The sequence below is a fragment of the Barbus barbus genome (genome assembly GCF_936440315.1).
Source record: "Barbus barbus genome assembly, chromosome: 12".
NCBI classification, from domain to species: domain Eukaryota; kingdom Metazoa; phylum Chordata; class Actinopteri; order Cypriniformes; family Cyprinidae; genus Barbus; species Barbus barbus.
Window position 1 is genome coordinate 13427565 of NC_136740.1, and position 26879 is coordinate 13454443.

Below are 26879 nucleotides of genomic sequence, written 5' to 3' on the forward strand. Positions count from 1 at the left end.
GGATGTGTAACAAAAAAAAACGTAACACTGAATCAGTATGGCTTTGACCAGTTCTTTATAAAGAACCGTCCGATTGAATCGACTCTCTGAATTGAATTGGAGCGCCGAACTCATGTCAGAGCGCCTCCCTCTGCAGTGGGCGGACCGACGGCCAGCGCTGCTGCTGTTTGGGACACAAGGTGTTTCTCAATGTCAAGGATACGTCCTTGGCAGGACTGGTCCTTCCAAGTCACTTCCTTCAGAGGCTAGGCGAGGCTCCTCTTAAACATTCGGAGAACACGTAAATGGAACAGGCTAGCAAGTGCACGTTATTGCGTCATTACGTCAGTGAAACGGTCCGCTTTTGGCGCTGAAAAATGGAAGTGCAAACATTATTGGTTTGGTTGCTGTACAACATTTTTTCAAATATGGAAATGGAGATGGTGAGGCAGCATCGGCGTCAGGCTCGGAGGAGGAGGAGAATTTTAATTTGTCGCCACCTCTGCCGACGTGGGATGGTAAGTAACGTTAACGCTCTTATCATTCATTTAAAAATAATTACATCCATTATGTCAAATTGACCCGCACTGGTTAAACACACTTGACAGTCAAAGAATCAACATGATTAAAAGGAGTGTATTGATTTAAAACGATTACATTGCCTGAGTGAACAGAACTGCGTAATATTTTAAAAATATTTATAATTTCACAACTATTTGTTAAAGACTTGTCCTATCTCACAAACAAGTTGTACAAATCAGTTGAGCTGATATGTTTAATAGTTTAATAAACATTAAATAAATGGCAAAACTGAAATTATACTTAAACCTTCCTCTCTTCTACATGTTGTACAGGCTCGGCACTACTGTGCCATCAATGCCACAGTGCCAGTACTACAGCGGTACTATGGAGGGGAGGACACTCGGCCAGACTTCAGGCTGGGTAGAGAGGCCATGCAACAGCTGATGGTGGCCCTGAAGACTGACAGGCAGCACGGATGGGGCCCGACCCTGGAGACACTCGTGTTCCTGTTCTGGCTGGCAACCGGTTCAGCCTACAGAGTTGTCTCCAGGGTCTTTAGCATGCCTCTTCCCACAGTGCACAGAGTTGTCCACAAGATGGCAGATGAGGTGGTGGCTGTGCTACCCCATTTTGTCCACTTCCCTCGCACACAAGAGGAGCTCCAAGTGGTTGGGGATGGTTTTGCTCGCTTGGCAAATCACCAAGCATTTGGCAAGGCAGCAGGGGCAGTAGACGGCTGCCACATTAGAATAAAATGTCCTGGCGGCCCTGATGGTCACGATTACAACAACAGAAAGCTTTTCCCTTCAGTGGTGCTCCAGGCAGTCTGTGACCATCAGGGCCGCTTTATTGACATCTTTGTGGGTTACCCAGGAAGTGTGCATGATGCACGCATTCTCAAGAACAGCCCCATCTACACTAGGGGGACTTACCCTCCGCCTGGGTATTTTCTCCTAGCTGACGGTGGCTACCCATGTCTACAGGAACCCCTGTCCCTTATCACACCATATAAGAGGCCAGTGAGAGGCATGGCAGAGCAAAGGTTCAACTACCATCATTCCAAAGGTCGCACAATCATTGAGCGTGCATTTGGAATGATGAAAACCCGCTTCAGGTGCATCTTTTTAGAAGCACTTGAAGTACATACACTGTTTGTCCCTAAGGTAATACATAATTGCAATACTTCTGTAGTGGATTTCTTAATCAAATCATAGTATCCTACTCAAAATAACAGTTAATGATTAACAACTGCTAGTCACACTACCTTCTGTGTTCATGTTTTTCATATCTCAACAGTCTTGTATCCTTTTGCTCTGCCTTACGCATAGGTGGTGACGGCGTGTGTAATTTTGCACAACATTTGTGTTGGTGTCGGGGATGTGCTGGAAGAGGTTGTGGAGGAGGAGAACAACCAGCCACCTGTGGAGCTTGATGGTGGGGAGAGCCGGAGTGGAGCTGCTTGGCGGGCTGCGCTGACCAACGAGGTGTCTGCACTCCACGAGGCACCTCTTGACCATGACTATTTTTGTCAGGTGAATTATTAAGTGTGGACTATGACCTGCTGTGCTTACATCCAAGTACATACAACACCACCATTGGAAAATACCCATAGTCAAGAAGGTAATTGAAATATACTTAATGTACCAGTGATGTACTGTATTATGGTCTTAACTGACCAAAAAAAAAAAAAGGATAGTTGACCCAAAAATGAAAATTCGGTCATCATTTACTCTCCCTCAAGTTGTTTCAAACCTGTATGAATTCCTTTTTTCTGCTGTACACAAAAGATATTTAAAAAAATGTCTGTAACCAAACAGTTGATGGACCCCATTGACTTGCATAGTAGGAAAAAAAAATACTATTGAAGTCAATGGGGTCCATCAACTGTTTGGTTACAGACATTTTTATAAATATCTTCTTTTGTGTACAGCAGAAATTAATTCAGGTTTGAAACAACTTGAGGGTGAGTAAATGATGACAAAATTTTCAGTTTTGGGTCAACTATCCCTTTAAGTATATTTTATTTACCTTCAGTGATACAATATTAAATATGCTGCAACTGTTGTAGAATCAATTATCATCTTACATGACAGATTGGATTACCACTGGACTAACCGAAACCTTCTTCTTCTTCTGTCTGCAGCCTTGAAGCAACAACAGCAGCACCGGCGGTGCTGTAGGCAGTGTGGCTGATGGCCGTGTTCTTCTCGTCTTGTATATAGTTGTAAATGTTTAAGTTGTTGTATATAGTTGTAGATATGAGAATGTTTTCTAAATGAATTTGCTGTTTCATGTATATAGTTGTCAATATAGAAATGTTTAAATAAATTTTTTTTATGTAACAAAGATGAAATTAATGCTTTTTGTAGAGCTTGGAATACCGAATCACAAAACGTTGTAAAATAAGGGTGAAGATATTGTTCAATACATTGTTTTGTTTTTCTATTGCAGTCTAAAGAACAAGGTTTTTTAAAAATGGATATACAGTTTATATTAAATAATTAAGGGGCAAAGACAAAACCAGTTCAATTTAATTGACTTTATTTTTCCGCCAACCTCTCCAACAGCAAAAAAAAGCGGTTGGACCTCTCTCTGGCCTCTGCTTCCCTCCTCTCATCTGCCTCCCTCTGGTATTTAATATCTTCCTTCAGTAGCTGTAGGATTGGATCCTCTCGCTCCCTTCTCCTCTTCTCTCCTCTGTGCCCTGCTCTCTCTTTGCTGCTGTCTCTCACTCTCTCCTCCTCCTCCTCATCCTCACCTCTCCCTTCATCTACCTCTTGTGCAGTGCTTGGCCCTGGTTTTTCCTCTTGGATCGAGGCAATAAGGCAAGGGGGCGAGACTGCTGCAGACTGCCCTAATGCCTCGTCCATGAGGGCAAACCAGGGCCAATTTCCTGCTGTCGCCTTGCCATCCTCTGTCCCTTGGCCTGTTGCAGGACACTTACATTCCTAAACAGTGAAGACCAAAAAGTTTTGATGCTGTACTCTACCGTTCAAAAGTTTGGGGTCAGTACGATTTTAAATGTTTTTAAAAGAATTCTCTTCTGATAACCATGGCTGTGCTTATTTGATTAAAAATACTACAAAAATCTGTTATAGTATTAATTATTATTACAGTGTAAATCAGCTGTTTTCTATGTGAATATACAGTAAAGCGTAATTTATTCCTGTGATCAAAGCTGAATTTTCAGCATCACCAGTCTTCAGTGTCACATGATCCTTCACAAATCAGTATAATGAGAGGATTTGATGCTCAAGAAACATTTATGATTATCAATGTTGAAAACAGTTGTTGGTCTGTCAGTTGTACAGTTTTTTTTCCACAGGATTCTTTGATGAATAGGAAGTTCAAAAGAACAGCATTTGTTTGAAATAGAATCTTTTGTAACATTATAAATGTCTTTACTGTCACTTTTGATCAAATTAATTATTCCTTGATAAGTAAAAGCACTCAATTCTTTCCTCCAAAAAAATAAAATTCTCACTGACCCCAACCTTTTGAATGGTAGTGTATTAGTACTATTGTACACTACACTGCATATACTTACTGGAAGCAGGCCCAAGTCTGTCAGATTAACATTCAAGGCTTACTTCAAATATCACAAGTTACATTAAAATGTGGATAAACAATTATTTCCATACTTTTCTCCCACCTTGTACTTGGTTTTTAAATTGTCCCACTTTTTTTTGGCCTGGGCGTGGGAAACCCTCCCTTCGAGCCCCATCTTCTCCAAAATAAGCCTATATGTGAATGACGGGGGGAGAAATAAAAAGATTAATACACAGCTATCACTTCTGAACATTAAATAATTTACTTCTCACCGATATCCGTTCGCCGCGGTGTCTCTCCCCCCGGTAAACAGTTGTTTTTTTTCTGCACGGAGACGAATGAACGCCTCCGTTTGTTCCTTGGTCCCTGTTAAAAAAGAGGAGAAAGCTATGAATAACGCTGTGAACGGTATAATATTAACGTTAAATTACTCTGGACAACTTAACTAAGTTAGTTATTTAGTAAAGAAATGCCGGTGACGGCTAATAATTGTGAAATGAAATGACAGGTCCGGTTCAGTTAGCTATCAATAACGTAATTTCTAGAATTTATAATATCAATACGGTAGTAATACTTTTTAATACAAAAATGTTTTTTAAGTAATTTGTAAATATACTTACATTTGAACAGATATTGCCCCGTTGGCGCTCCGACTCCGCTAACGTCCGACATTTTGAATTTTTGAGCAAGATAGCAAAGCTGCGCGCATAGGATTGTGGGTGATTTTAGCGCGCGAAGAGCGCGAAGGCTACACTTATGCATCCTTTCCTGTGTATGGGATATTTTTCGAACGAAGGACTCAGTCCTTGGTTGAAATTCCGAGGATCCTCGACATTGGAACAGTCCTTCGACGGATGTTGATGACGTAGCATCCTCGAAATTCTGGCTTCCGAGGATCCTTCCTTGACATTGAGAAACGCCTACAGACAGTCTCACGGAAAACATGGCGGAGGCTGCGGCGGTCCCTCCGCATCGCTTCTTCTGTCACTGTTGTAAGGGTGAAGTGAGCCCCAAACTGCCGGTGAGTCCGTGTCGCTTGTAACGCACAGCCGGTTCATCTTCGTCGGTTTCTGTACTACCGCTGTCGCTCTCACAGGTTCCGCTGCTGTGCTAAAGTTAGCATACTAGCAGTGTATCAACCTGATGTGGGCGAAAGGCCTGTGTGCCTTGTTGTTTGTAACGTTACATACACACTAAAAACAAACGTATTTATCAGCGACCGCTATTTTTAAACGTAAAACTGATACTCGTGCACGGAAAAACGGAGAAAACTGACGTATTTTATCAGTAGCACAAATGCTACACTCAAATCTTAGTGTTTTTGTTATATTTTCGAACTATTTTACTGTACAAGTAGTGACCTTTTCGCATTTTAGGACATGTTAGACTTTAATAAGCGTTCAGTTCAAGCTGTTGCAGTTTAGAGATTTTCAAAAAAAGCCTTTAAATGGGATCAATCCTGAACTCTCTTCAAAAGCGAAACCGGAATACTAAGTATTTCTGTTTTACTTGAAATATCATGACATTTGACGTGCAACGCAAATCTGTCAATGACTGTTTAATTTAAGCACTTGTTGGTTAGTGTGTCAGTAAGTCAATCCATCATGAGCTGTCCCGGTGAGGATGAGTTGTGTGTAATCCCTTGTTTAATGCCCAATTAACTTAGTAAACGACTGTACACAGAAGATGAATCATAACTGGCTCATGTTTAGTGTATATAGTGTGAATAAGGCAGAATAGTGTCCCGAGTTGTGCTGCATGTCAAGATAAGCAGCCATTGTCCTACTTTTGTTGGAGACCCACAGGATGACCTGTCTTGACCTGTTCAAAAAAAATAGGGAAGCAGCCTCTTGAATCAGCCAGAAATTGTAATGACACACATTACAGGGAGTGTCTCTTCTCATACAGGACCATTGGTTTTCAAATTCAAATGAGTGTTTATTGTAGTGCTATGCAAATGTGTGTCTCCTCACAAAACCAGCTTTTTTTTTATGTCAACAATGTGATTTTCCGATATTGTATTCTAATTGTGATTTTGCTTGTCTTCAGGAGTATATCTGTCCCAGATGTGACTCGGGCTTCATCGAGGAGGTTACAGAAGACTCCAGGTGAGCTTTTCAATGGCTGCACTTCCTCATTTGTTGCCTCCAGTGGCATGTTGCAACTCCTGCACTGCTAGATTACAATGGCACCTTCTGGAGTAAAGAAATCGATTGTGACACCTGGATTCGTAGCACCACCCAACGGGCATGTCAAGTAAAAGATGTAAACACAGAGCTGTGATGTAATTTTTTTAATATTGATAAATTAAGCAGAGTTGAAGATCATTCATAGTTGTGCCACCATTCTGCCAGAGGAACATGAAGGATTTAGTTTAATTGTGTTTAATTCCAGCTCAGTTTAGTTTGGGTCATATTGGAATTTATTGGGGGTTTAGATCAGTGGTTCTTAATCCTGGTCTTAGATTTCCAGCGTACTGCACATTGTGGTTGTCTTCTCTTTTATTTATAACATTAGGTCTTTGATAGACCTGTGCTGCATCTGAAATCATTATATTCAGTGCATGCTGTGAAAGTACTTGAAGAGCCTCTCGACTGTTGATTGAAGAACTTTTGAATGCTGTGAATACATTGCTGAACATTAAAGTAGTAAAACAAACACACGCCTTTTTTAGGTGCAAGACTAAATGAAGAAAAATATAACTGCACTCTTTTAAGCACTGTTTATTTGTTACCAACTTTTCGGCCAAACAAGTAGCCTTTGTCAAGGTATGATTTTTTTTTTTTTCATATAACTTATAAGTTCTAAATTATATAAATATGAAGAGTCTGGTAACAAATGTATTATTTTGCTTATGTACTAGGCTAGCAATAACCTTGAAAATAAGTTACTTAAGTAGTATTGAACAAGTAATTTAAAATAAATTGTCAGTCACATAGTGGTTTGTGAAATGATTTTTGTGGATATATTCATCTATTTAAAATACATAAAAATGGAATTTATACATTGTGATTTGGAAAAAAAACATTAAGTAGTTTGCATGATCTTTTATATTGTTTGCTAGAAAGAAAAAAAACAGTGGTCAAGTTTTGTTAATTTTTTCTTTTCTTTTTTTCATTTTTTTCATGTCATCTGATGTGCAGAGAAATTTTCAGAAAAAAAAAACATAAAACAGGAAATGATATGATAGACCTTGCAGACCTTAATGACTGTGTGTCAAGGTTGAAACTGTCTCTTAAAATATATGATAATTTGATCATATTATGAAACAGCAAGGTTAGTTCAAGCTGTGGAATGTGGTGCAACCATCTGACAAGATTATGTAATAAGCTAAATACATTATTGGAATTAATTACATAATATTTGCTTAAAATAAAATGCAAGATGTGAGCATTTCATTTTTCAAGGTGTAAAGAAAATGTACCTTTTTCTTGATGGTTACAACATTAGACATTTTAGTGTCATTTAAATTGAAAGTTCTTGAAAATTGTATAAAAGTTTTTCGAAACCATGAATGAGTTCACTTCTAAGAGCTTTGCACGAGTTAACTAGATATATAAAATAATGATTTTTATTTTTATTTCTTTATCTTGGACACTCTTATTTGTCATTGACCTACTTACACTAGAAAAGAGTTGCTCAACTCACAGCTCTCTCAACTTTTCAAATCTAATGACTCCTCAGCTGCTTTGGCATTGTAGGATAGCAACGTGTCCACTGGTTGAATGCAGTCTCAGCTGATGCAGTCAGTTATTTGGGTAATGTTCACTTATGTTTTACATTTTATATACTCCTTTTTGCATACTATGTAGTAGGGAAGTGTTGGTCATCTTATGAAGGCAGCATAGATGCCTGTGGTATCCCACCATCCTGCTTGTGTAGTTCAGCTGTTGAATATGGTATATTAAAAAATACAAAATAAATGAATTCACAAATGTTCACATTTTTTAATTTTTTAACGCATGTCACCATTCCTAACGAACAATAAACATTGCAGTCATTAAATATTTGCTTGGTTATGACTAAAGTTAACATGAAAACAGACGTAACCAGTTTTCTTAGGAGGTGCCTTATCACTTAAATGCTTCTGTGAAGTCATTGTCTGGACACCATGGGCAGCGAGGCAGCTTTCTTAGACATCCAAATTGTGTAGTTCTGGATTGAGAAGCACTGCTTTAGATCAATGACTCCCTCGCTGTGACAGTCAGCTGTACTGCAGTGTATGTTGCCAAGTTCCATGAAACAGCAGTATGTAGCCAGGTCTGACATGAATGTGATTGTTTCATCCTCAGTCTTCTGGACAGTAGTTCAAATAGCCTTGATGACACAGCTTCACAGTTTGCCGAGGTATGTTGACCCCTTCCTTCCACAACATCTTTCCTGTTTGAGATACAGATCGTGTAGCTGTTATTGATGAGGATTTTTTGAGTAAGTTTGAGTGAGGTACATTTCTCTACTCATTCATAGCCATGTCTTTCACTGTAGCTATGGCAGCTGTTGTTCGTGGAGAGGCCGTTCAGTCTGGATCTAGACAGTCCTGACTCTGAGCGGATCCCGGGAGGGGGCAGTGGGTCTGGGAGTCTCGGAACAGGGCCGTTCGGCGGTTCTGTCCCAGGTGGGCTTGGTGGGTCCCTGGGTGGCCCTCTAGGCGGAGGAGAGCACTGGGGTCCTGGTCGTCCTCCACGCCTGCACACGCAGAGGAGGTACCGATCCAGAGGAAGCAGTCGACCGGATCGCTCTCCCGCTGTTGAGGGGTAAGTAAAATATCTCAGCTTTTCATTTGATCATGTTCTGTATCCCAAATCATTGGATTTGTTTTCATTCTCTTTTCTCTGAGGTTGCCCTTTCATCTGTCATAGTTTCTTTTTTTAATTTTAACTGAATCTCTGCTGAAGGCCTGTTCACACCAATACGAGACAAGCATGAATATTTGGCATGCTTTTTTTTTTTTGTGAACAATTTTTTTTAATTTTATTTAAAAGGGAAACTCAAGTACATGAAAGGAAACAAAAAAATAACACATACAAAAACAACAATGGCCTGGATGATTGTACGAGGAGAAAAGAGCAAACAACTGAAGCAGAAACAACAGAATTATCAGGGAGAATTACTTTTCGCAAGGGATGTACAGGCAATTCGTTCAGCATTTATAATTTCTGTCTAAAATGGAAATATTTAAATTTCTTCAAACAAATATCAAAACACCTTTAGTTTTACTGTCAGTCGCAGCAAAAGAGACCACCTCGTAATATTTATTATTGCATCATGAACATCATCCATCCACAAATGAGCTTTCTGGATCAAAGCAATGTCAACCTTTTTTCGCCACAGTAGTTGTAAAAAACTTGTACGTTTATGGGGACCGTTTAAACCATTGACATGACAACTTATTATATTAATTTCAGTCATTAATATCAAACAAATAAGTGAACTGTCAGGTCTGCCTTTAAAAACCCATTAACAAAGAAAACCCACCCCATAAAACTTTTACAAACTGGGGTGAAAACCCAAGGCTGCCGCCCTCCCCTGTCTTAATCAGTGACTGTAACATGACAGCCAGTACCATTCTTTAGAACACCGCCATTAGCTCTATTATAAGAGAACAGAATAACTCAGAATTCACACGAGTGATAAAGTGGGGCTAAAAAATTAAAATAAAAAGAGTATGTGTACTTTCCATAACGAGGAAACAAACATAAATAATTGTATCCTGTACATTGAAAACTGTACATTAGTGATACCAAGTTTCCTAGCTTACACGAAGAACTGTAAGTAGCCGATTGATACATGAAGATCTTGATCAGTAAATCAGAAGTCGAGTCAAACCCTTGCCACGTCCATCCCAGGAGAATGAGGAGCCGGAATGGAGCTCAGGAACTGACGCGCTTCATCCAGTGAGTGCTTTAGTTTGGTCTCGCCGTGTTTCATGACGATCTTCAGAGTAGCAGGATACTGAAGAAAGGTCTGCAAACCTGCCTCTTTCAATTCCTTCTGTATTGTACTGAAGGAGCTCCGCTTCTTTGCCGTCGCGTTTTTTTTCAGACAACCGCAATTATTGTGCTTTTTATACGTCACAAGGGGGAGTCATACACCAAAAGAAACAGAAGAGCACAGTTTGGTTTTCATGTGAGGGACATAATTATATTTACATTGTTAAATTTAAGTTTACAGAAACTCATCTTCCTTCTGCTGCAGCTGTCAGTCATTCTCCACTCAGCATTCAAACAGCACGTCACGTTCAGTTATGACAGTCAGCACGGAAAAAACTCTCTCTCCAAGATGATATATCCCCATTATAATACTTGATGTGTAGATAAAGGTCTGGGGATTCGCATAAAATGACTATATCTTGCTGGAGTTCATTGCTCTTTCATTTCTCTTTGTGTTTGTACCGTGTGGAGTGCAGCGCGCTGTGACTTATGTTGCTTTAAGCACATCATTCTTCACCCTAGATGTGCATAAGAGCTTTGTTTCAAGCGTTTCAGATGATCAAAGTTTTGCACACAGAAAGACCATTAGAGGCCTTTCTTTTTCTCATGATTTCTATTTTATTTTCATGAATGTATTTTGTAAGAATACAAATAGTTAACAGAATAAACTTGTCTAAATTGTGTAATGTGAACCAAATAATTTTTTGCAAGATCGTTGCTGCTAAATTATACAGTCAGCTAGTTTAATTTCATAGCTTATATATTTTTATTCAAATGTAGTTTTTCTCTGTAGTGAGAAAATTAGTATTTAGTGGATTCTGTTTAACAAAGGGTTTAAAAAAGAGTGACTATTAGTACCACAAACACAGTATTGATATTTTGTAGTGGTGTAGAAAAAATATAGCGCTGGTGTTGGATCTGTATTGGCCGATTCTTAGAATTTGGAGTACTCTATGTAATCTTACACTGCAAAATAATAACTAAAGAAAGATTAAAAGATATCATCATAATTATTTACTGAACCCTTAAATTAATTACAATTATATAATGAAAGCCATAAAAAACAGACAATTAATCCCAATAACCGCAACTATTTTTAGACAATTAATCGTCTGCCAAATTTCATAATCGTGACAGCCCTAGCTGAGAGCGGTCTAAATGGATGTAAAGAAGCTGCCATACCGGCGTTTCCTTTACACTTATGCTGTTTTTTACTTTTATTTTTTTTATTTTAATGTTTGTAAATACATCATTTTTGTATATAAACGTTTGTATTGTACATTAATTATATTAATGTTAATAAATGTTCATATTAATGTTTTTTTATTCATTATTTTTTCATATAAATGTTTGTGTGTGTGTGTGTATGTATATATATATATATGGTTCACTCATTCTTTCAATTAATATTTGTTCAGAGTGATCCTGACTATTAATGTATTCATTTTACTGTAGTTTCAGAGAAAATTAAAGGCAACATCACCCCAAACATTCTTGCACTTGGATTATTTCAGTATATTCAAACACTCAAAAAAAGTGTGCCTTTTATAGGTTAGCTCATTCTTTCAGTTGATATATTCAGAGTGACGCTGACTATCACTGTATTCATTTTCAAGTCATTTTACTGTATAGTCTTGGGGAAAATGAAAAGCAAATTCATCCCAAACAACAAAATGCGTCCTAGCCTTGAATTATTTCAGTATATTCAAACACTCATAAAAAGTGTGCCTTTATAGGTTTGCTCATTCTTTCAATTGATATGTATTCAGAGTGACGCTGACTATCACTGTATTCATGGTCAAGTCATTTTACTGTATAGTCATGGAGAAAATTAAAAGCAAAATCACCCCAAACAACAAAATGCGTCCAATTGTATTACTGTGTAAATAATAGGGGTGTAACGATATCACAAACCGAACGGAAAGATCGCGATACACCACCCACGATACGAATCGCGGAACTCTCGTGGCGTACCACGGTACTCTTACGCCCCCTGCTGCCCGTTGTTGAGGTTAATGGCACTTATCTCTAACTAACTATTAATTTAAACTAATTTTTCTTTGCTTACATTTGATTAAATTGTATTAGTAACGACTAATAACAGCTTCTTAAATTTTGTTCTAAATATTATATTGTAAACTTACTGTTTTCCAAGTGCATGTCATTTCACGTGACTTGGGAGTGAGCGTCACACTCGGTTGCTAGTATATGCAGGATGGCTGCTTCACATAGTACTGAAATTGCAGATCCCCCGGACACATTTAAGTCTCCTGTATGGGAACACTTTGGTTTTCCAGTGGAGTACAGGAATGGAATTCGTGTCATAGACAAAGCGCACACAATCTGTCATAACTGTTTCACAAAACTCTCTTATACGACAGGAAACACTTCTCATGGTGCGTTCACACCAGACGTGAATGAAGCGTGATAAGCGCGAGTGATTTACATGTTAAGTCAATGCAAAGACGCGATTAGACATCCTGTGGCGCGATTCGCGCGAATGAGGCGACCGCATTTCAGTCAGATTGTGCTGCATGATGGTGTTTTTGAAAAAGAACTTAAAACTTAATTGAACTTCCAACTTTCTTAGAGTGGACAAACCAGTGTTTATTTTTGACTAGAGTACATTGGAGTTTATTTATTTCATTTTAGTTTACTTCAGGTAAGCTGACTTCACTAAAGAGACAAATGTTTTATTCTGACTAGTCTACATTGGAGGTATTTATTTAATTTTTGTTTACTCCGGTATGCTGACTGAACTACAAATGTGAAGCCAAAGTCAATAAAGAAAAAGTTAAGTCAAGTTATTGTTATTATTGAGTTAAGTGAATCTATTGTTCCTTAGCATTGCTGGTAAGATGACATGAACCCTACCCCGACAGCAAACCGAACCGAACCGTGGCTCCAAAACCGTGAACCGAACCGTGCCACTGGTGTATCGTTACACCCCTAGTAAATAACTGTATGTTTTCGTGCTTTTATAATTTCTAAGCTCGCCATCTACACCATCAGACAAAACAAGATAATTGATTATGTCAACATATGTGACTGCTGGCCATTGTTTCACATCATCAATCCAGGAGGTGGCGCTGGTCAACTTCATAGGATGAGGAACAACAAAGTTCCTTTGTTTGCGTCTTTGTTAAATAGTTTAATAGTTTAGTTTGTTAAACAGTTTGTTGCTGAAATCGCGTTTGGTCTCATACTGTATCGCGTATCTTGTCAGTGTGTGCACTTGGTTGGCCATTTTTAGTGATTAATAGGAAAGTGGGTTCAAGTGCCAGCAGAAGGCAGTGTAATGAAATAGTCTTTAAGAGAAGCAGTCTATCAGCGAAAGTTAAAATCAGCTCGTAAGTGTATTTACTTGTCTCAGTGTTTAGCGCAGTTGCCGTTGCTAGGAAACGCTTATTTTGTTTACTATGTTGAGAGTTGCTGAAATCGCGTTTGGTCTCATACTGTATCACGTATCTTATCAGTGTGTGTACTTGCTTGGCCATTTTTAGTGATTAATAGGAAAGTGGGTTCAGATGAATTGTAGTAGTGATTTGTTAGATAGGTATAAAAAAGGTTATTATACCGTGGCAGTGGTCGCGGCAGCCCTCGTGTGAAGCCCTCTTAGTGTGAAGACCAAAGTGTGTAAAGACCATCGACTCTACCGTGCGACTCCTCTGGGCTAGAAAACCTGCAAAGGATATTAGTATCGCTTTTTATTTTTTTCCTTTATGTGTTTACTATTGAAATGTTGTTGTATGCATTTGTCAATTTTATTTCATTTCTGTATTTTCTTAAATGGGTGTGTATAGAGTATTTACAGTGTTAACTTTTAGTTACTTTTTCTTATTTGTAAGTCGCTTTGGATAAAAGCGTCTGCTAAATGACCAAAAGTAAGTAAAGGAAATGTAATGTAATGGCAAATTCACCCCAAGTGTAGAAGTGCATTCTAACACTTACATCATGTCCCATTTCCAAACACTCATAAAAATCTTTCCTTTATAGGTTTGCTTATTCTATCAATTGATTCATATTCACAATAATCCTCTACTGTAATAATTTAAGTAATTTTTCTCTATAGTTTTAGAGAAAACTAACAGCAAAATAACTCCAAAATGAAAGTTTCAAACACCCATAAAAATCTTTCCTTTTTAGGTTTGCTTGTTCTTTCAATTGATTCCTGTTCAAAGTGACCCTGACTATGACTGTATTTATTTTGGTGGGCCGCACTTCAGCCTGGTCGTCGCTGTGGGCATCCTCCTGCTTCCTCCACTGCTCTGCCCTGAGACACCGTTGAGGCCGGTGCGTCAAGCTCCACGTAGGAAGGTGATGTCCCACGTGTCCAAGCGGTCCACTACATCCTCCAGGAAGACGACGAAGCGGCCCTGACACGAGCAACCCGGAGATGTGGGAAGCTGCTCTTTTTCAAGAGGTGCCGGAGACTGCACTGCTCCTTCCCCGGAGCAGGGCCGGGTGGAAAATCCTTTGTTCCTGCTCAATGGCGAGTGGTAACCACTTTTTCAACAAAAGAGCACTTTCCCTTTCCTCTGGGTTATCTGGCTCGTGGGTTGACAGTGAGCAATGCGCCACCTTCTCACTATCGCCCACGATGTCCCCTATTGCCAGCGGCCAAGAGATTGCAGTTTGGGGACACATTGCCTCTCCACACGTCTCTGGCCAGTCCCTCCAGGGACAAAGGGAGTTATGTCGTGATGAGCCAGAACGCGCTGCCTTCTGGACCATCCAGCACTGCTGCACCTCCATGGGTATGTTGATTGTCCCTTTGGTGCCACTCGCATGGAGTTTAGGGGCATGGCTTGCACTGCCCAACCAGTCCTGCTGACTCATTTGGACAGTTCGAGTTGGCTACGTGATTCAGTTTGCCAGGCGACCATCCAGGTTCAGCAGCGTCCTCAAGACTTTGTGACAATCTGAGATGCCCCTGTCCTGTGCGTGGAGATTGCTGTCCTGTTGGCAAAGGATGCAGTCAAGCCTGTCCCTGATGAAGCAGGGGTTTTACAGCCCTTACTTCATTGTGCCCAATAAAAAGCGGTGGTCTTCGCCCAAATCCTGGATCTGTGGGTCTCGAATCGGGCCCATCACAAGCTTCGATGTTGACACAGAAGCGTATCCTTAGATGCTTCCAATCCCAGGGTTGGTTTGCAGCCATCGACCTGAAGGATGCTTTCATGTCTCAATTCTTCCCCAACACAGGCCGTTCGTACGGTTTGCATTCAGGCGTTGGGCATGGCAATACAAGGTCCTCACCTTCAGGCTGTCCCTGTTCCCCCGTGTCTTTATGAAGATCATGGAGGGTGCCCTTGTCCCATTATGGGAAGTTGGCATCAGGAACCTCAACTATCGCGATGACTGGCTCATCATGGCCCAGTCGCGAGATCAGTAGTGCGATCACAGGGACCTGGTGCTGCGGCACCTCAGCCAGTTGGGGCTTCGGGTCAACTGGGAAAAGAGCAAGCTCTCACCTGTATAGAGAATCTCTTTCCTCATTATGGAGTTAGCCTGGGAGTATGACGGCGCGTCTCACCAACGAGTTCCTTCAGAGGTAGGACGGTGGTACCACTGAAACACTTTCAGAGTCTCCTGGGGCTTATGGCATCCGCAGCCACAGTGACGCAGCTTGGATTGCTTCATATGATACCACTCTAGCACTGGTTACACTCCCAAGTCCCAAGATTGGCATGACGCTGTGGTACAGATTGTGTGACCATCACGCCGATGTGTTGCCACTCATTCATTCCCTGGTTGGACCTTGCCTTTCTACGGGCCGGGGTGCCCTTAGGACAAGTGTCGCATGTCGTATGTATGTTTACATGCTCATGCACTACAAATCATCCTGCACTGTTCCCCAACCAGCTGCTGACTCAAATGTCTCTTTGCACATGTACAGTATTTGTGAAGCATTCGTATAGTTTGTATTTTTTATCTTCTATTTTTTAGTTTGTATAGGGTAATATTTATGTGAAGCATTCATATAGTTGTATTTTTTTTATCCTTTATTCTTTTAGTTTGTATAGGGTAAATACTTGTGTGTGTGTGTGTGTGTATATATATATATATATATATATATATATATATATATATATATATATATATATATATATATATATATATATATATATATATATATATATATAGTATACTTATAGTTAAATCTGTTAGTAGTGTATAGGTTTATAGTGTTTTTTTTACTTCATTGTTGTATGTCTGTATTTATGTAGCACCGTGGTCCTGCGAGACACGACATTTCGTTCCACTGTATGTCCCCCACAACTTGAACTTGAATGCCTCCAGTACGGGCTGGGGCGCTACGATGCAGTGGATCGCTGGTCTCTGGGGAAGTATGACCTGGACGTTAGGTTCCTGAGGGGTGTCAGAAGGTTAAATCCGCCTAGGTCACCCCTTGTGCCCTCCTGGGATCTCTCTGTCGTCCTGGCTGGACTTCAGAGGGACCACTTTGAGCCGCTGGAATCGGTTGAGCTTAAATATGTCTATTAAGACAGCGCTCCTGATTGCGCTCGCCTCCATCAAGAGGGTCGGGGACCTCCAAGTATTTTCAGTGAGCGAAGAGTGCCTTGTGTTTGGGCCGTCTTGAGACCCCGGCCTGGATACATGCCCAAGGTTCCCACCACTCCCTTCCGAGACCAGGTGGTGAACCTGCAAGTCAGCAAAAAGGGAAGGCTGTCTCCAAGCAGAGGTTGGCCCATTGGATAGTGGATGCTTTTCTTCTCCCATTCTTGTCTCAGAGATGATTGGGGCTCCCAAGTAAACCCCTAATGTCGTCACAACATATAACGTCTCTGTTACCTCCATCAGGGAGTGAGGGTTACGTACGTAACGGACACGTTCACGTAACTGTAAAGTTTAAATCTCAAACCCATAGAGATATTCTTTATAAAAGTTAAGACTCTGCCACGCGTTCCTAAAATGGCTCATTCAAACACACCCCCACATGTCTATGTCACGGTGTGGGAAGGTGAGCTTTGTCAAAATCGGCGCGTTTCAGAAAGGTGGGGCATAGAGGAGCAACAATAATGTACAGTGTGTGGAAAATTATGTTTTTTGAACCTCGAACCGCGTAAACATTGCATTACACCAAATACACCAAATAATGTTCTTTTTAGCAACATCATATGACCCCTTTAATTTTCTCAAACTATATAGTAAAATGACATATGTAATAGTCAGGGTCACTGTGAACAGGAATCAATTGAAAGATAAAGCAAACCTATAAAGGAAAGATTTTTGTGAGTTTTTGAAAATAGGACATGATGTAAAATGCAAAGATTTTTATGTTTGATAGAGGAAATTATGAACGCGCACTGATTTTTGGAGTCATTCTTTACTTTTCTTCAAAACTATACAGTAAAATCAGTTGAAAATTGATACAGTAATAGTTCGGTTCACTCTGAACGGGAATCAATTGAAAGAATGAGCAAACCAGTAAAGGAAACACTTTTGTGCATTTTTGAACATGGAACATGATGTAGAAATGCAAGTATACACATGATTGGAGCGAATTTGCCTTTAATTGGATATATGCGCAACAGACTTCCGTATTCTGCTAACCTGGTCTCGTTGCTTCCGGTTCACGCATTTTGCATAGGCCTCGTTAAATATGAAGCTGTTTTACTCAAGATGCCAAGTAGACACTAAAGATAATCATAACTAATGTCTATCACATATGTGGGTTGATTGATAAATGTTTTTTTATTTTTATTATTTTCACTAACATTTATATATAAGTCGAATAAAGTGTCAATAATAAAAACAGCTAGCTAATTTAACTGATTACCTTAAAAGTCCATTGATATCACTATTATTTAATACTGTTATTAATGCACTCTCCGAGAAGCGGAAGCGATGAGACCTGTTTTCCGGGTTTCATCATGTGACATTCAACATTTACCGCATTCTCTTCAAAACTATACATTAAAATAACTTTAAAATGAATGCAGCAATAGACAGGTGACTGTGAACAGGAATCAATTGAAACAAAAAGCAAACCTATAAAGGAAAGGTTTTTATGAATGTTTGGAAATGGGACATGATGTTAGAATTAGAATGGACTTTTACACTTGGGGTGAATCTGCCATTAATTTTCTTCAAAACTGTACAGTAAAAGATTTGAAAATGAATACAGTGATAGTCAGCGTCACTCTGAATATATCAACTGAAAGAATGAGCAAACCTATAAAGGGACACTTTTTATGGGTGTTTGAATATACTGAAATAATCCAAGTGCTAGGACGCATTTTGTTGTTTGAGGTGATTTTTCTTTTAGTTTTCTCCAAAACTATACAGTAAAAATTTAGAAATGAAGAGCGTTATAGTCAGGGTCACTCTGAATAAATATCAGTTGAAAGAATGAGCTAACCTATAAAGGAACACTTTTTATGAGTGTTGGAAAATGGGACACAGTGCAAGTGCTAGGATGCATTTTGTTGTTTGGGGTGATTTTGCTTTTAGTTTTCTCCAAAACTGTACAGTAAAATGACTTGAAAACTAATATAGTGATAGTCAGGGTCACTCTGAATATATATATATCAATTTGAAAGAATGAGCTAACCTATAAATGAACATTTTTTATGAGTGTTTAAATATAAGGAAATGATCCAAGTGCAAGAATGTTTGGGGTGATGTTGCCTTTAATTTTCTCTGAAACTGTACAGTAAAATGACTTGAAAATGAACACATTGATAGACAGGATCACTCTGAACAAATATTAATTGAAAGAATGAGAACACCTATAAAGAAAAGCTTTTCATGAGTGTTTGAAAATGCGCACGCACACATTAAAATGAAAAAAATAATGAATGAAAAACAATAATATGAACATTTATTAACATTAATATGATAATAAATGTACAATGCACACATTTATGTACAAAAAATAATGTATTTACAAACATTAAAATCAAAAATAAAAGTAAAAACAACATAAGTGTAAAGGAAACGCCGGTATGACGGCTTCTTTACATCCATTTAGACCGCTCTCAGCACAGCATATATGTGCACATTATAGGTTGCTTTACATGGGTGCTTTTTAATGCAAAGATACTGTAATGCAAGGTACCGTGATATAATAATGAAATATAAATTAAATCATGAACATGAAGAAAAAGCACTAGGTAAAAATAATATCCTATAAATAAGTATCCTCACATTAAATAATATCAATGATAATAATAAAAATAAGGTATACATAAATCTTTTAATTATTCATAGTTGGTGTGAATATGGCATGAATGCCAGGACATTTAGATTTCTTTAAAAACAATGAAGAAAACTTAAACTAAATATAGGAATAATGAGTAGTAAATAAAGTAAAAAAAATTGGTCATAAATAACCCCATAACGTTAGGTCTGCCATAGTATTACAATAGGTAGTACACTTCTTCTGCAGAAAGGTTTACGTCCCAGCTTAGTAACATGAATGAGGCTTTTCTTCTCAACTAGGATGTGTAAAACAGCTTTGCTCCACAAAAAATGTGGAGAACAAAACCTGTAGGCTTTAAGTTACTGGTAATATTTATATGTACTGCATGTAGGTCAGATGACTGATTAAAACAGCTCATGAAATGTCAATAAAAAAAAATGGAGGAAGTTGGCAGAATTCCCCCCACACTAATATCAGTTCCTCATTGATGTCTCCTCTCTCCTTCTAGAATAGTACAGCAGTTTCTCGCTGGCCTTTTTGCCAATTCAGGAGTACCAGGCTCTCCTCCACTCTCATGGTAAAGAAAATATTTTACTCATTTTACATTTTACTGTAACTATGTAATTTGGGCAGTCAGTATATATATAGATGGATAAATGTATTTATTTTATGTTATTTTTTAATTAAAGTTTTAAAGTAAATTATGACAATGACAGATGTCTTCTAGATGTCACTTCTAGTGGTCTTTTCATTTAAAAATATGAGGTAATTGATATTTTGAGTTGTTAAGCTTCACTGAATTATGGCATACAAAGACTCATGTTACTTAACATCTTTTTATATATAATGTTATTGTTATATATTTTTTTTGTATAGTGATTGCTTCTTAAAGGAGTCATGAACTGCCTGTCTTTTATTTTGTACTGAGGTCCACTTAATGTTATCAAGGTTTTTACATTAAAAAACATAATTTAGAAGTTGTCGGCTATTTTCTGTCCTGTTGTTTTACGCTCTGTTTGAATAGGTGTGGTGGATTGTAGACTCGGAAGTAAACACCCAATGCTATGATTGGCTAACAGTTGTGCATGTTTGACAGTCTATGTCCTTCACAGTGATTGGGTTAAAGGGGTCATTGGATGCGACATGCACTTTTACAAGTTGTTTGAACCGAAATGTGTGTTGGTAGTGTGTGTACACAACCACCCTATAATGATAAAGATCCACCCAGTGTTTTTTTTTTTATCTCGTTAAATCATTTCCCCTTTCTCAAATCGAGCCGATCTCAGTTGCCTGTCTGTGTAACGTCACACAGACCCAGGCCCTCCCACGATTGTTTGATTGACAGTAGTGTTTCTGCACAGACTGGATTGCTGTCTTGACATAGACCCGCCCTGAGTGAGCTGTCATCAGTCCGCCATTGTTTCACCACCTGACCAGATGTAGACAAGAATATCCATTGCGATTGAGGTGTTCTGTTGTTGGATGTATTAATGAGCATATACAGTGCCTTGCAAATGTATTCCTACCCCTTCATTTGTTTTCACGCTTTATGTTGCTGCCTTATATCAGAGCAAAAACCAAGCCCTGGGGTCAAAAGAACAGTCTGTAGAGCTCAGAAACAGGGTTGTGTCTAGCCACACATCTGGGGAAGAGTTCAGAAAAAAATTCTGCTTCATTGAAGGGTCACAGAAGCATGTAGTCTCTGTTACCCTTAATGAAAGAAGTTTGAAACAACCAGGATTCTTCTTAGAGCTGGCCTCCTGGCCAAACTGAGCAATTGATGGAGAAGGGCTTTGGTTAGAGAGTGGTGACGAAGAACCTGATGGTCACTCTAGTTGAGCTCCATGATCGTATGTGGAGATAGGAGAAATCTACAAAAGGACAAACACCACTGCAACACTCCATCGATCTGGGCTTTATGGCAGTGTTGCGAGACTCAATCCTCTCTTCAGTGTAGACACATGAACACACTTAGAATTTGCAAAAAAAACACCTAAAGGGACCTCAGACTGTGAGAAATAATATTTGGTCTGATGAACCTCAATTTCAAGCATCATGTTTGAAGGAAAGCAGGCACTGCTCATCACCTGCAGAGTACCATCCTAAAAGTAAAGTGTGCTGGTAGCAGCCTTATGCTGTGTGGCTGTTTTTCAGCGGCAGGGACTGAGGGACTCATCAGAATAGAAGAAAAGCTCAATGCATCAAAATATAGAGAGAGCCTTAATGAAAACCCAGTCCAGAGCATTCAGAACCTCAGACAGGCAGAAGGTTTACCTTCCAACAGGACAATGGACCTAAACACACAGCAAGAGTGGCTTATAGACAACTCTGTGAATGTCCTTGAGTGGCCCAGCCAGAGCCTAAGCTTGAACCCAATCAAATATTTCAGGAGAAACCTGAAAATGTGCATCTGCCCCCATAAAACCTGACGGAGCTTGAGAGGTGAAGAGGTGAGGAGAAGAATAGCAGATAATTGCCAAATGCTGACGAGCAAAGCTTGTCGCATTAAACAAAAAAGACTTGAGGCTGTAAAGGTGCTTCAGCTAAATATTTATATAAATATATTTTTTATTTGTAATTAATTTACAAAGTTGTGACAATTCTGTTTTTGCTTTGTCAATATGGTGTATGGAGTGTAGACTGATGTAGAAAAAAAAACTAATTTAAAGCAGTTAACAAGGCAGCAACATAACTAAACATAAAAAAATATGAAGGGGTATGAATACTTCCGCAAGGCACTGTAGCAGTCGTGCCGCTGAAGACGCAGTGGATTACATTTGTTTCTGAAGGGAATGTGCCCCTGATAGACCTAAATGTGTCTATCTTCGCGCAAGTCATTTTCGTGATCCAGCTTCACCTCCAGAAGAACTGTGTTAATTTTGGCAGCCATTTGTGATTTAGTCTTAGTCTTTATCTTAAGACGAAAATGCTTAATAGTCTTTTAGTCAAACTGCAGTTACAAACATTTATTTTGGAAGCTATTTTATATGTAGTATTCAAACTAAAATAGTCATCAATTCTTCTCTCTTTAGACCAAATCAATTGTCCTTAGTTATGAGAGATTTGAATCAAGGATTGAATTTGGAAAAACTGGAATAAATTTTCATTTTTTGGTAGAGATATAAATTAAACTAATTGTTCAGATACAGTAGGTTTACTTAAGTATACATTTATTTAACATCTTTTGTTGGTTAATATTGATGACAGATAATTAGGAATGCTGTCCATTTAAGACAGAAGGTATGCATGTAATAACCTGTTGACACACATTCAGTTTTCACCCACCTGTTTACGCTCACTTAAACCATAACCGACTGTATTTCCGTGAGATACTCTACATGATAGATATTTGGACTGCTGTGTGTGTATTTGAGCTCTGAGAACTGATCGCGTGCTGTATGAGAACTGAAAAGTGGAGCGTGCGCGAGAGAGAGCCCTTCTATCACGCGATCCCGCCTTCCTCGGGGTGAGCAGAGCTCATTTGCATTTAAAGCTACATGCAATAAAACAGCTTGCTGTAGACAGAGCTGTTTTTGACAAGGTAAAAACAGTGTTGTTTTACACTACCATGGAGAAATTTTAACAAAACGATGTTACAGACTTTTCATTAAGACCCTAAAGAATCATATCAACTTGTGGAAAATAGGCATCCGATGACTCCTTTAAAAACGCATAAAACACAAAGTACATATCAAACTATCTATTTAACAGACAAAGCAATAGTGATCACGTAATAAAAACAGTTACTCAAGTTTCTTGTTACCTAGCAAAACTTATAGTGGGATATGTATCTTTTCAGACTGTATTTTCAACCTGCTATAAAAAGTATCCCCCCTCCAAAATGTACAGATGATGGCCTATCATCAAGTGTTTTATTTTGTCATTACTTAACATGTCTAATAACAGTGATGAATATGGACAAGTTTCTTGTTACCTGGCAAAACTGTTACTATGGCGTTATTTTAATGACAAATGTGGAGAGCTCATTATTGTAGTGCGCATACCTGCCACACACATACCTGCCACACACACTGAAGCGCGCACACGCAGAGAGAGAGAGGGGCGCGATTCAGATACCACGTTTCAGACAACGCCTCAACGTGTGGATACATACACAAAGTTAAGTTAAAATACCCGTTTTGGCAATTATTCTATTCGGTTATGTCTTAAGTTAAAGTATACAGGCAGCTGAGCAAGAAACCGGATGTGTGTCAGTATATTAGGTCCGTGCATTTAGTCTTAAAGAGACAGCAGCCTATAATACCTGCTTCTGTCTGCTAATCATCTGTGTTTAACTTATGCAGTAAGCATTATTGTATTGTTTTACACTTCATTTTTAAATTTCTGCACCTGAATACTATTGTTACTGTCTTTATAAGTTTATGTTGTAGGCTGTTCATCTATTCTTGTCATTTGTGTAATTGTTCTTGTTTTATTACTGACAGCAGTTAAGCTAGTAATTTCTGCTGAGGTTTTTTTTTTTTTTTTTTTTTGGCTGATCCGAAAAGTTATCCGATCTGTGACTCAAAATCCGTAGTATGATCCGAACCGTGAGTTTTGTGATCCGTTGCATCACTAATAAATAAATAAATAAATAAATGGGTTATATAATTAATTTAGACCTATATAATATACATTAGTTTTATAAATGGCAAGTGTGTATTTTTTTGTTTCTCCAATTTCTGTTTAAATATGGTAAAGCTGGTCATCTTGGTGTTTGTGTGTATGTTTGTTAGGACGGGCATGCTGCATTCAAACCCTGGGGACTACGCCTGGGGACAGGGGGGTCTGGATGCAGTCATCACACAGGTAGCTGAGCAGGGGCTGTGTGTGCACGTTACCTGATCCGTGGCTCTGTGCAAACAAGCTGATCATCTGAATCTTTCTCTCACACAGTTATTGGGTCAGTTTGAGAACACAGGTCCTCCTCCTGCTGAGAAAGAGAAAATTTCCTCCCTCCCCACTGTTATCATCACTCAGGAACACACTGGTTAGTCTCTCTTCCCTTTTCTTTGAAGCCCTTGTTGTTGTTTTTTCTTCTGGTCTGTCAGAGGCAGTGTGTCATTTCAGTTATGATTTAAGGCTTTCAGACTCAGTGGGGGTCATTGACCTACCTTCTTGTGTGGTGATGAATTATAATTCTTATTTAAGGCAGGCACTCGTCTACTGAAATCTCATTATTCTGACCCCTTGTCTCTCTCTCCTTGCGTTTCCTAGACTGCAATATGGAGTGCCCTGTATGTAAGGAAGACTACACGGTCGGTGAGCCAGTCAGGCAGCTGCCCTGTAACCACATCTTCCATAGTGACTGCATCGTGCCCTGGCTTGAAATGGTGAGAGAAACAATAGGGAGGAAGGAACTGGAGTAAAGGGAGAGAATGGGGAAAAGACATAGGAAAAAGTTCATGAACGCATTTAGATATAAGAATCTTTTGAAGTAAGAAAAAATTATGAACGATAATGGAAATATATTCCAGAAATATATTCTGAAAGCATTTTATTTTATTTGTGTATAAACATCTGATAAATGTAATTAAAAGGCTGGAGTTGTAGCTCAAAATTATAAGTGTAAAAACATCAGGAATATTTTAGGTGTTTTTTTTGTTTTTCAAACACATTTTATTGACTCCAATATCCAAGTGATTTGCACAGATGGAATTAACAAAATGTGACCAAGAAAATGTAAAAAAAAAAAAAAATGCCAAAAAGTATGATTAACATGATCATCTTATAGGCAGCTATGTATTTTCCAAATTTATTCAATGTTGACTACTGTTCAAAAGTTTGGGTTGGTAAGAGTTTTTAATTATTTGTTTTTGTCTTAAAGAACTCTGACTAATGCTGTATTTGTTTGTTCACAAATATACTAAAGCAGTCATGTCATTTAAAATAATATTACAATGTAAATAGTTTAAATTAATACATTTAAAAATGTATTAATTTAAAATAATATTACAATGTAAATAGTTTAAATTAATACATTTAAAAATGTATTAATCTTGTGATTGCAAAGCTGAATTTTATGCATGCATTACTCTAGTCTTCAGTGTCACATGATCCTTCAGAAATCATTCTATTATGCTGAGAAACCTTTCTTATTATTATCAATGTTGAAAATACTTGTGCTGCTTAATATTTTTGTGGAAAGTGATTTTTTTTTCAGGATTCTTTGATAAAGTAAAATAAAACTGAAAAACAGTATTTATTTGAAATAGTAAATACATTTACAATGTTTTTATTCTGTTCTCACTGAATAAAAGTGTTTATTTTTGAAAGTACTTACCTCAAACTTTTGAACGGTAGTGTAAGTGTGATATTAAAGACAGCGTTGTTTGTTAAATTCATTAATTGGCTTATATATTATTGTTCTGAAGCCAAGACAAATTGAACATTATCTGGAAAATATTTACTTTTGTATTAAGTTGACTGATGGTGCAAGTGTTATAAGCAGTAAATAGAGAAATTATGCAGCCTTACAAAAAGTTTTAGTCATAAAGTCATCTTATGTGTTCTTTATGAGGAATGAGTGTTGTGAATTCACTGATACCAACACAGCAGACAGCGTCAAGGGTGAACAGTAACTATATTTTGTTCAGAACTGGAAAGTTTGCTTTTTTGTGCTTATTAGATCCAATCATGCTCAGATTTTAGTCACTTATGAAGCTCCGTTTCAGTTTGAACTATATTTTCAAGGTCACGAATTGTCACTGACATACCTTTTTCTCTTCTTCCTCCCTGAAGCACGACACATGTCCTGTGTGCAGGAAGAGCCTCAATGGGGATGAAAGCGGCACTCATTCCTCATCAGAGCCTTCCTCCCTAAACACTGATCCTCGCACACCGGAGAGATGGTCCTTCTGAAACACACGCACACACATCCACCCGTCTCATCCGAGCTCTGTCTTAACCCAAGCTTATGTCTTTTTTTATTTTTTGTCTGTCTATTCTTTGTGTTCATCCCACCATGCTGGTGTATTTTTACTATGGTTTGTTTACTTCTATTCTCTAACACCGTCCATCTTAATGTTTCTGTGTCTTTCAGACGTCTTTGATCTCCTCCAGAGTTTTCTACACAGAATTTCGCCTAGATTACCCTTTCCCTTTTCCCGAGTGAACAAACAAACAGTGCAGGATGAGGGTAGGGTCGGGCACATATTGTTGCTGTAGCAGCACAACTCCCAACCCCCATTTAGATGGTATAGGGTTCGGTTCCCCAGAGATGAGCTGTACTCCCCGCCTCTTATCGTTCAATGTGAATTCTCATTGGGATGGGGTACCGTGTCTTTGCGGTTTATGAACGTTGCTTTACTTCCCCAGGCCTTTTGTTCTTGCATCCCTTTTGTCCAGGACATCTTGAAGTTTTGTCTCTCTCTCCTTTTTGATTCCAGCTCTGGTGTGTATATATCGCAAACCCATCAATGTCATTCAGTTTAATTTGATTTAGTTCTTTTCACTCTCATTTCTATTACAGTTTCTTCTAATGTAAATAATTTTAGTTGGAAAACTCATTTAAGGAAGACAAAAAAAAAACTGATGAAAATGACGATGAATTGCTAAATATTAAAGTATATAAATATATATTATATGATGTGTATGACCATGATGTATTAATAATAAAACTGAATAAAAACAAGGCAACATGTTGATCTTATGATACAGACGAACAACAAATGCAATCGGATCTTCCTATTTGATTTTTGTTGACATAAATATGCATTCTCAGAAGAGAT

At 38.5% G+C, this 26879-nt stretch overlaps 3 protein-coding genes across 4 annotated transcripts; 2 read left to right on the forward strand and 1 right to left on the reverse strand.

Annotated features, from left to right (window-relative positions):
• Positions 1-138: 138 nt before the first annotated feature.
• Positions 139-26877, forward strand: LOC306878251 (E3 ubiquitin-protein ligase RNF115-like). Of its 2 annotated transcripts, XM_079430478.1 has the most exons (10): positions 139-179; positions 4977-5071; positions 6100-6158; positions 8343-8397; positions 8536-8804; positions 19658-19726; positions 23886-23958; positions 24046-24139; positions 24367-24482; positions 25891-26877. In XM_079430478.1, the coding sequence occupies exons 2-10, from the start codon at positions 4994-4996 to the stop codon at positions 26008-26010; spliced, it is 933 nt and encodes a 310-aa protein (XP_079286604.1). In that variant the 5' UTR covers positions 139-179; positions 4977-4993; the 3' UTR covers positions 26011-26877. The 2 variants fall into 2 exon arrangements, with proteins under 2 accessions (XP_079286604.1, XP_079286605.1); XM_079430479.1 differs by lacking the exon at positions 19658-19726 and having other exon boundaries at positions 25891-26872.
• On the forward strand, positions 355-2841 carry LOC306878068 (putative nuclease HARBI1). Its single transcript, XM_079430164.1, has 4 exons — positions 355-497; positions 834-1664; positions 1830-2033; positions 2645-2841. Exons 1-4 carry the CDS (start codon positions 357-359, stop codon positions 2648-2650), a joined length of 1182 nt encoding a protein of 393 aa, XP_079286290.1. The 5' UTR covers positions 355-356; the 3' UTR covers positions 2651-2841.
• Positions 3028-4968, reverse strand: LOC306878252 (uncharacterized protein). Its single transcript, XM_079430480.1, has 4 exons — positions 4671-4968; positions 4323-4416; positions 4154-4241; positions 3028-3449 (listed from the first exon to the last, which is right to left on the reverse strand). Exons 1-4 carry the CDS (start codon positions 4810-4812, stop codon positions 3042-3044), a joined length of 732 nt encoding a protein of 243 aa, XP_079286606.1. The 5' UTR covers positions 4813-4968; the 3' UTR covers positions 3028-3041.
• Positions 26878-26879: the final 2 nt, after the last annotated feature.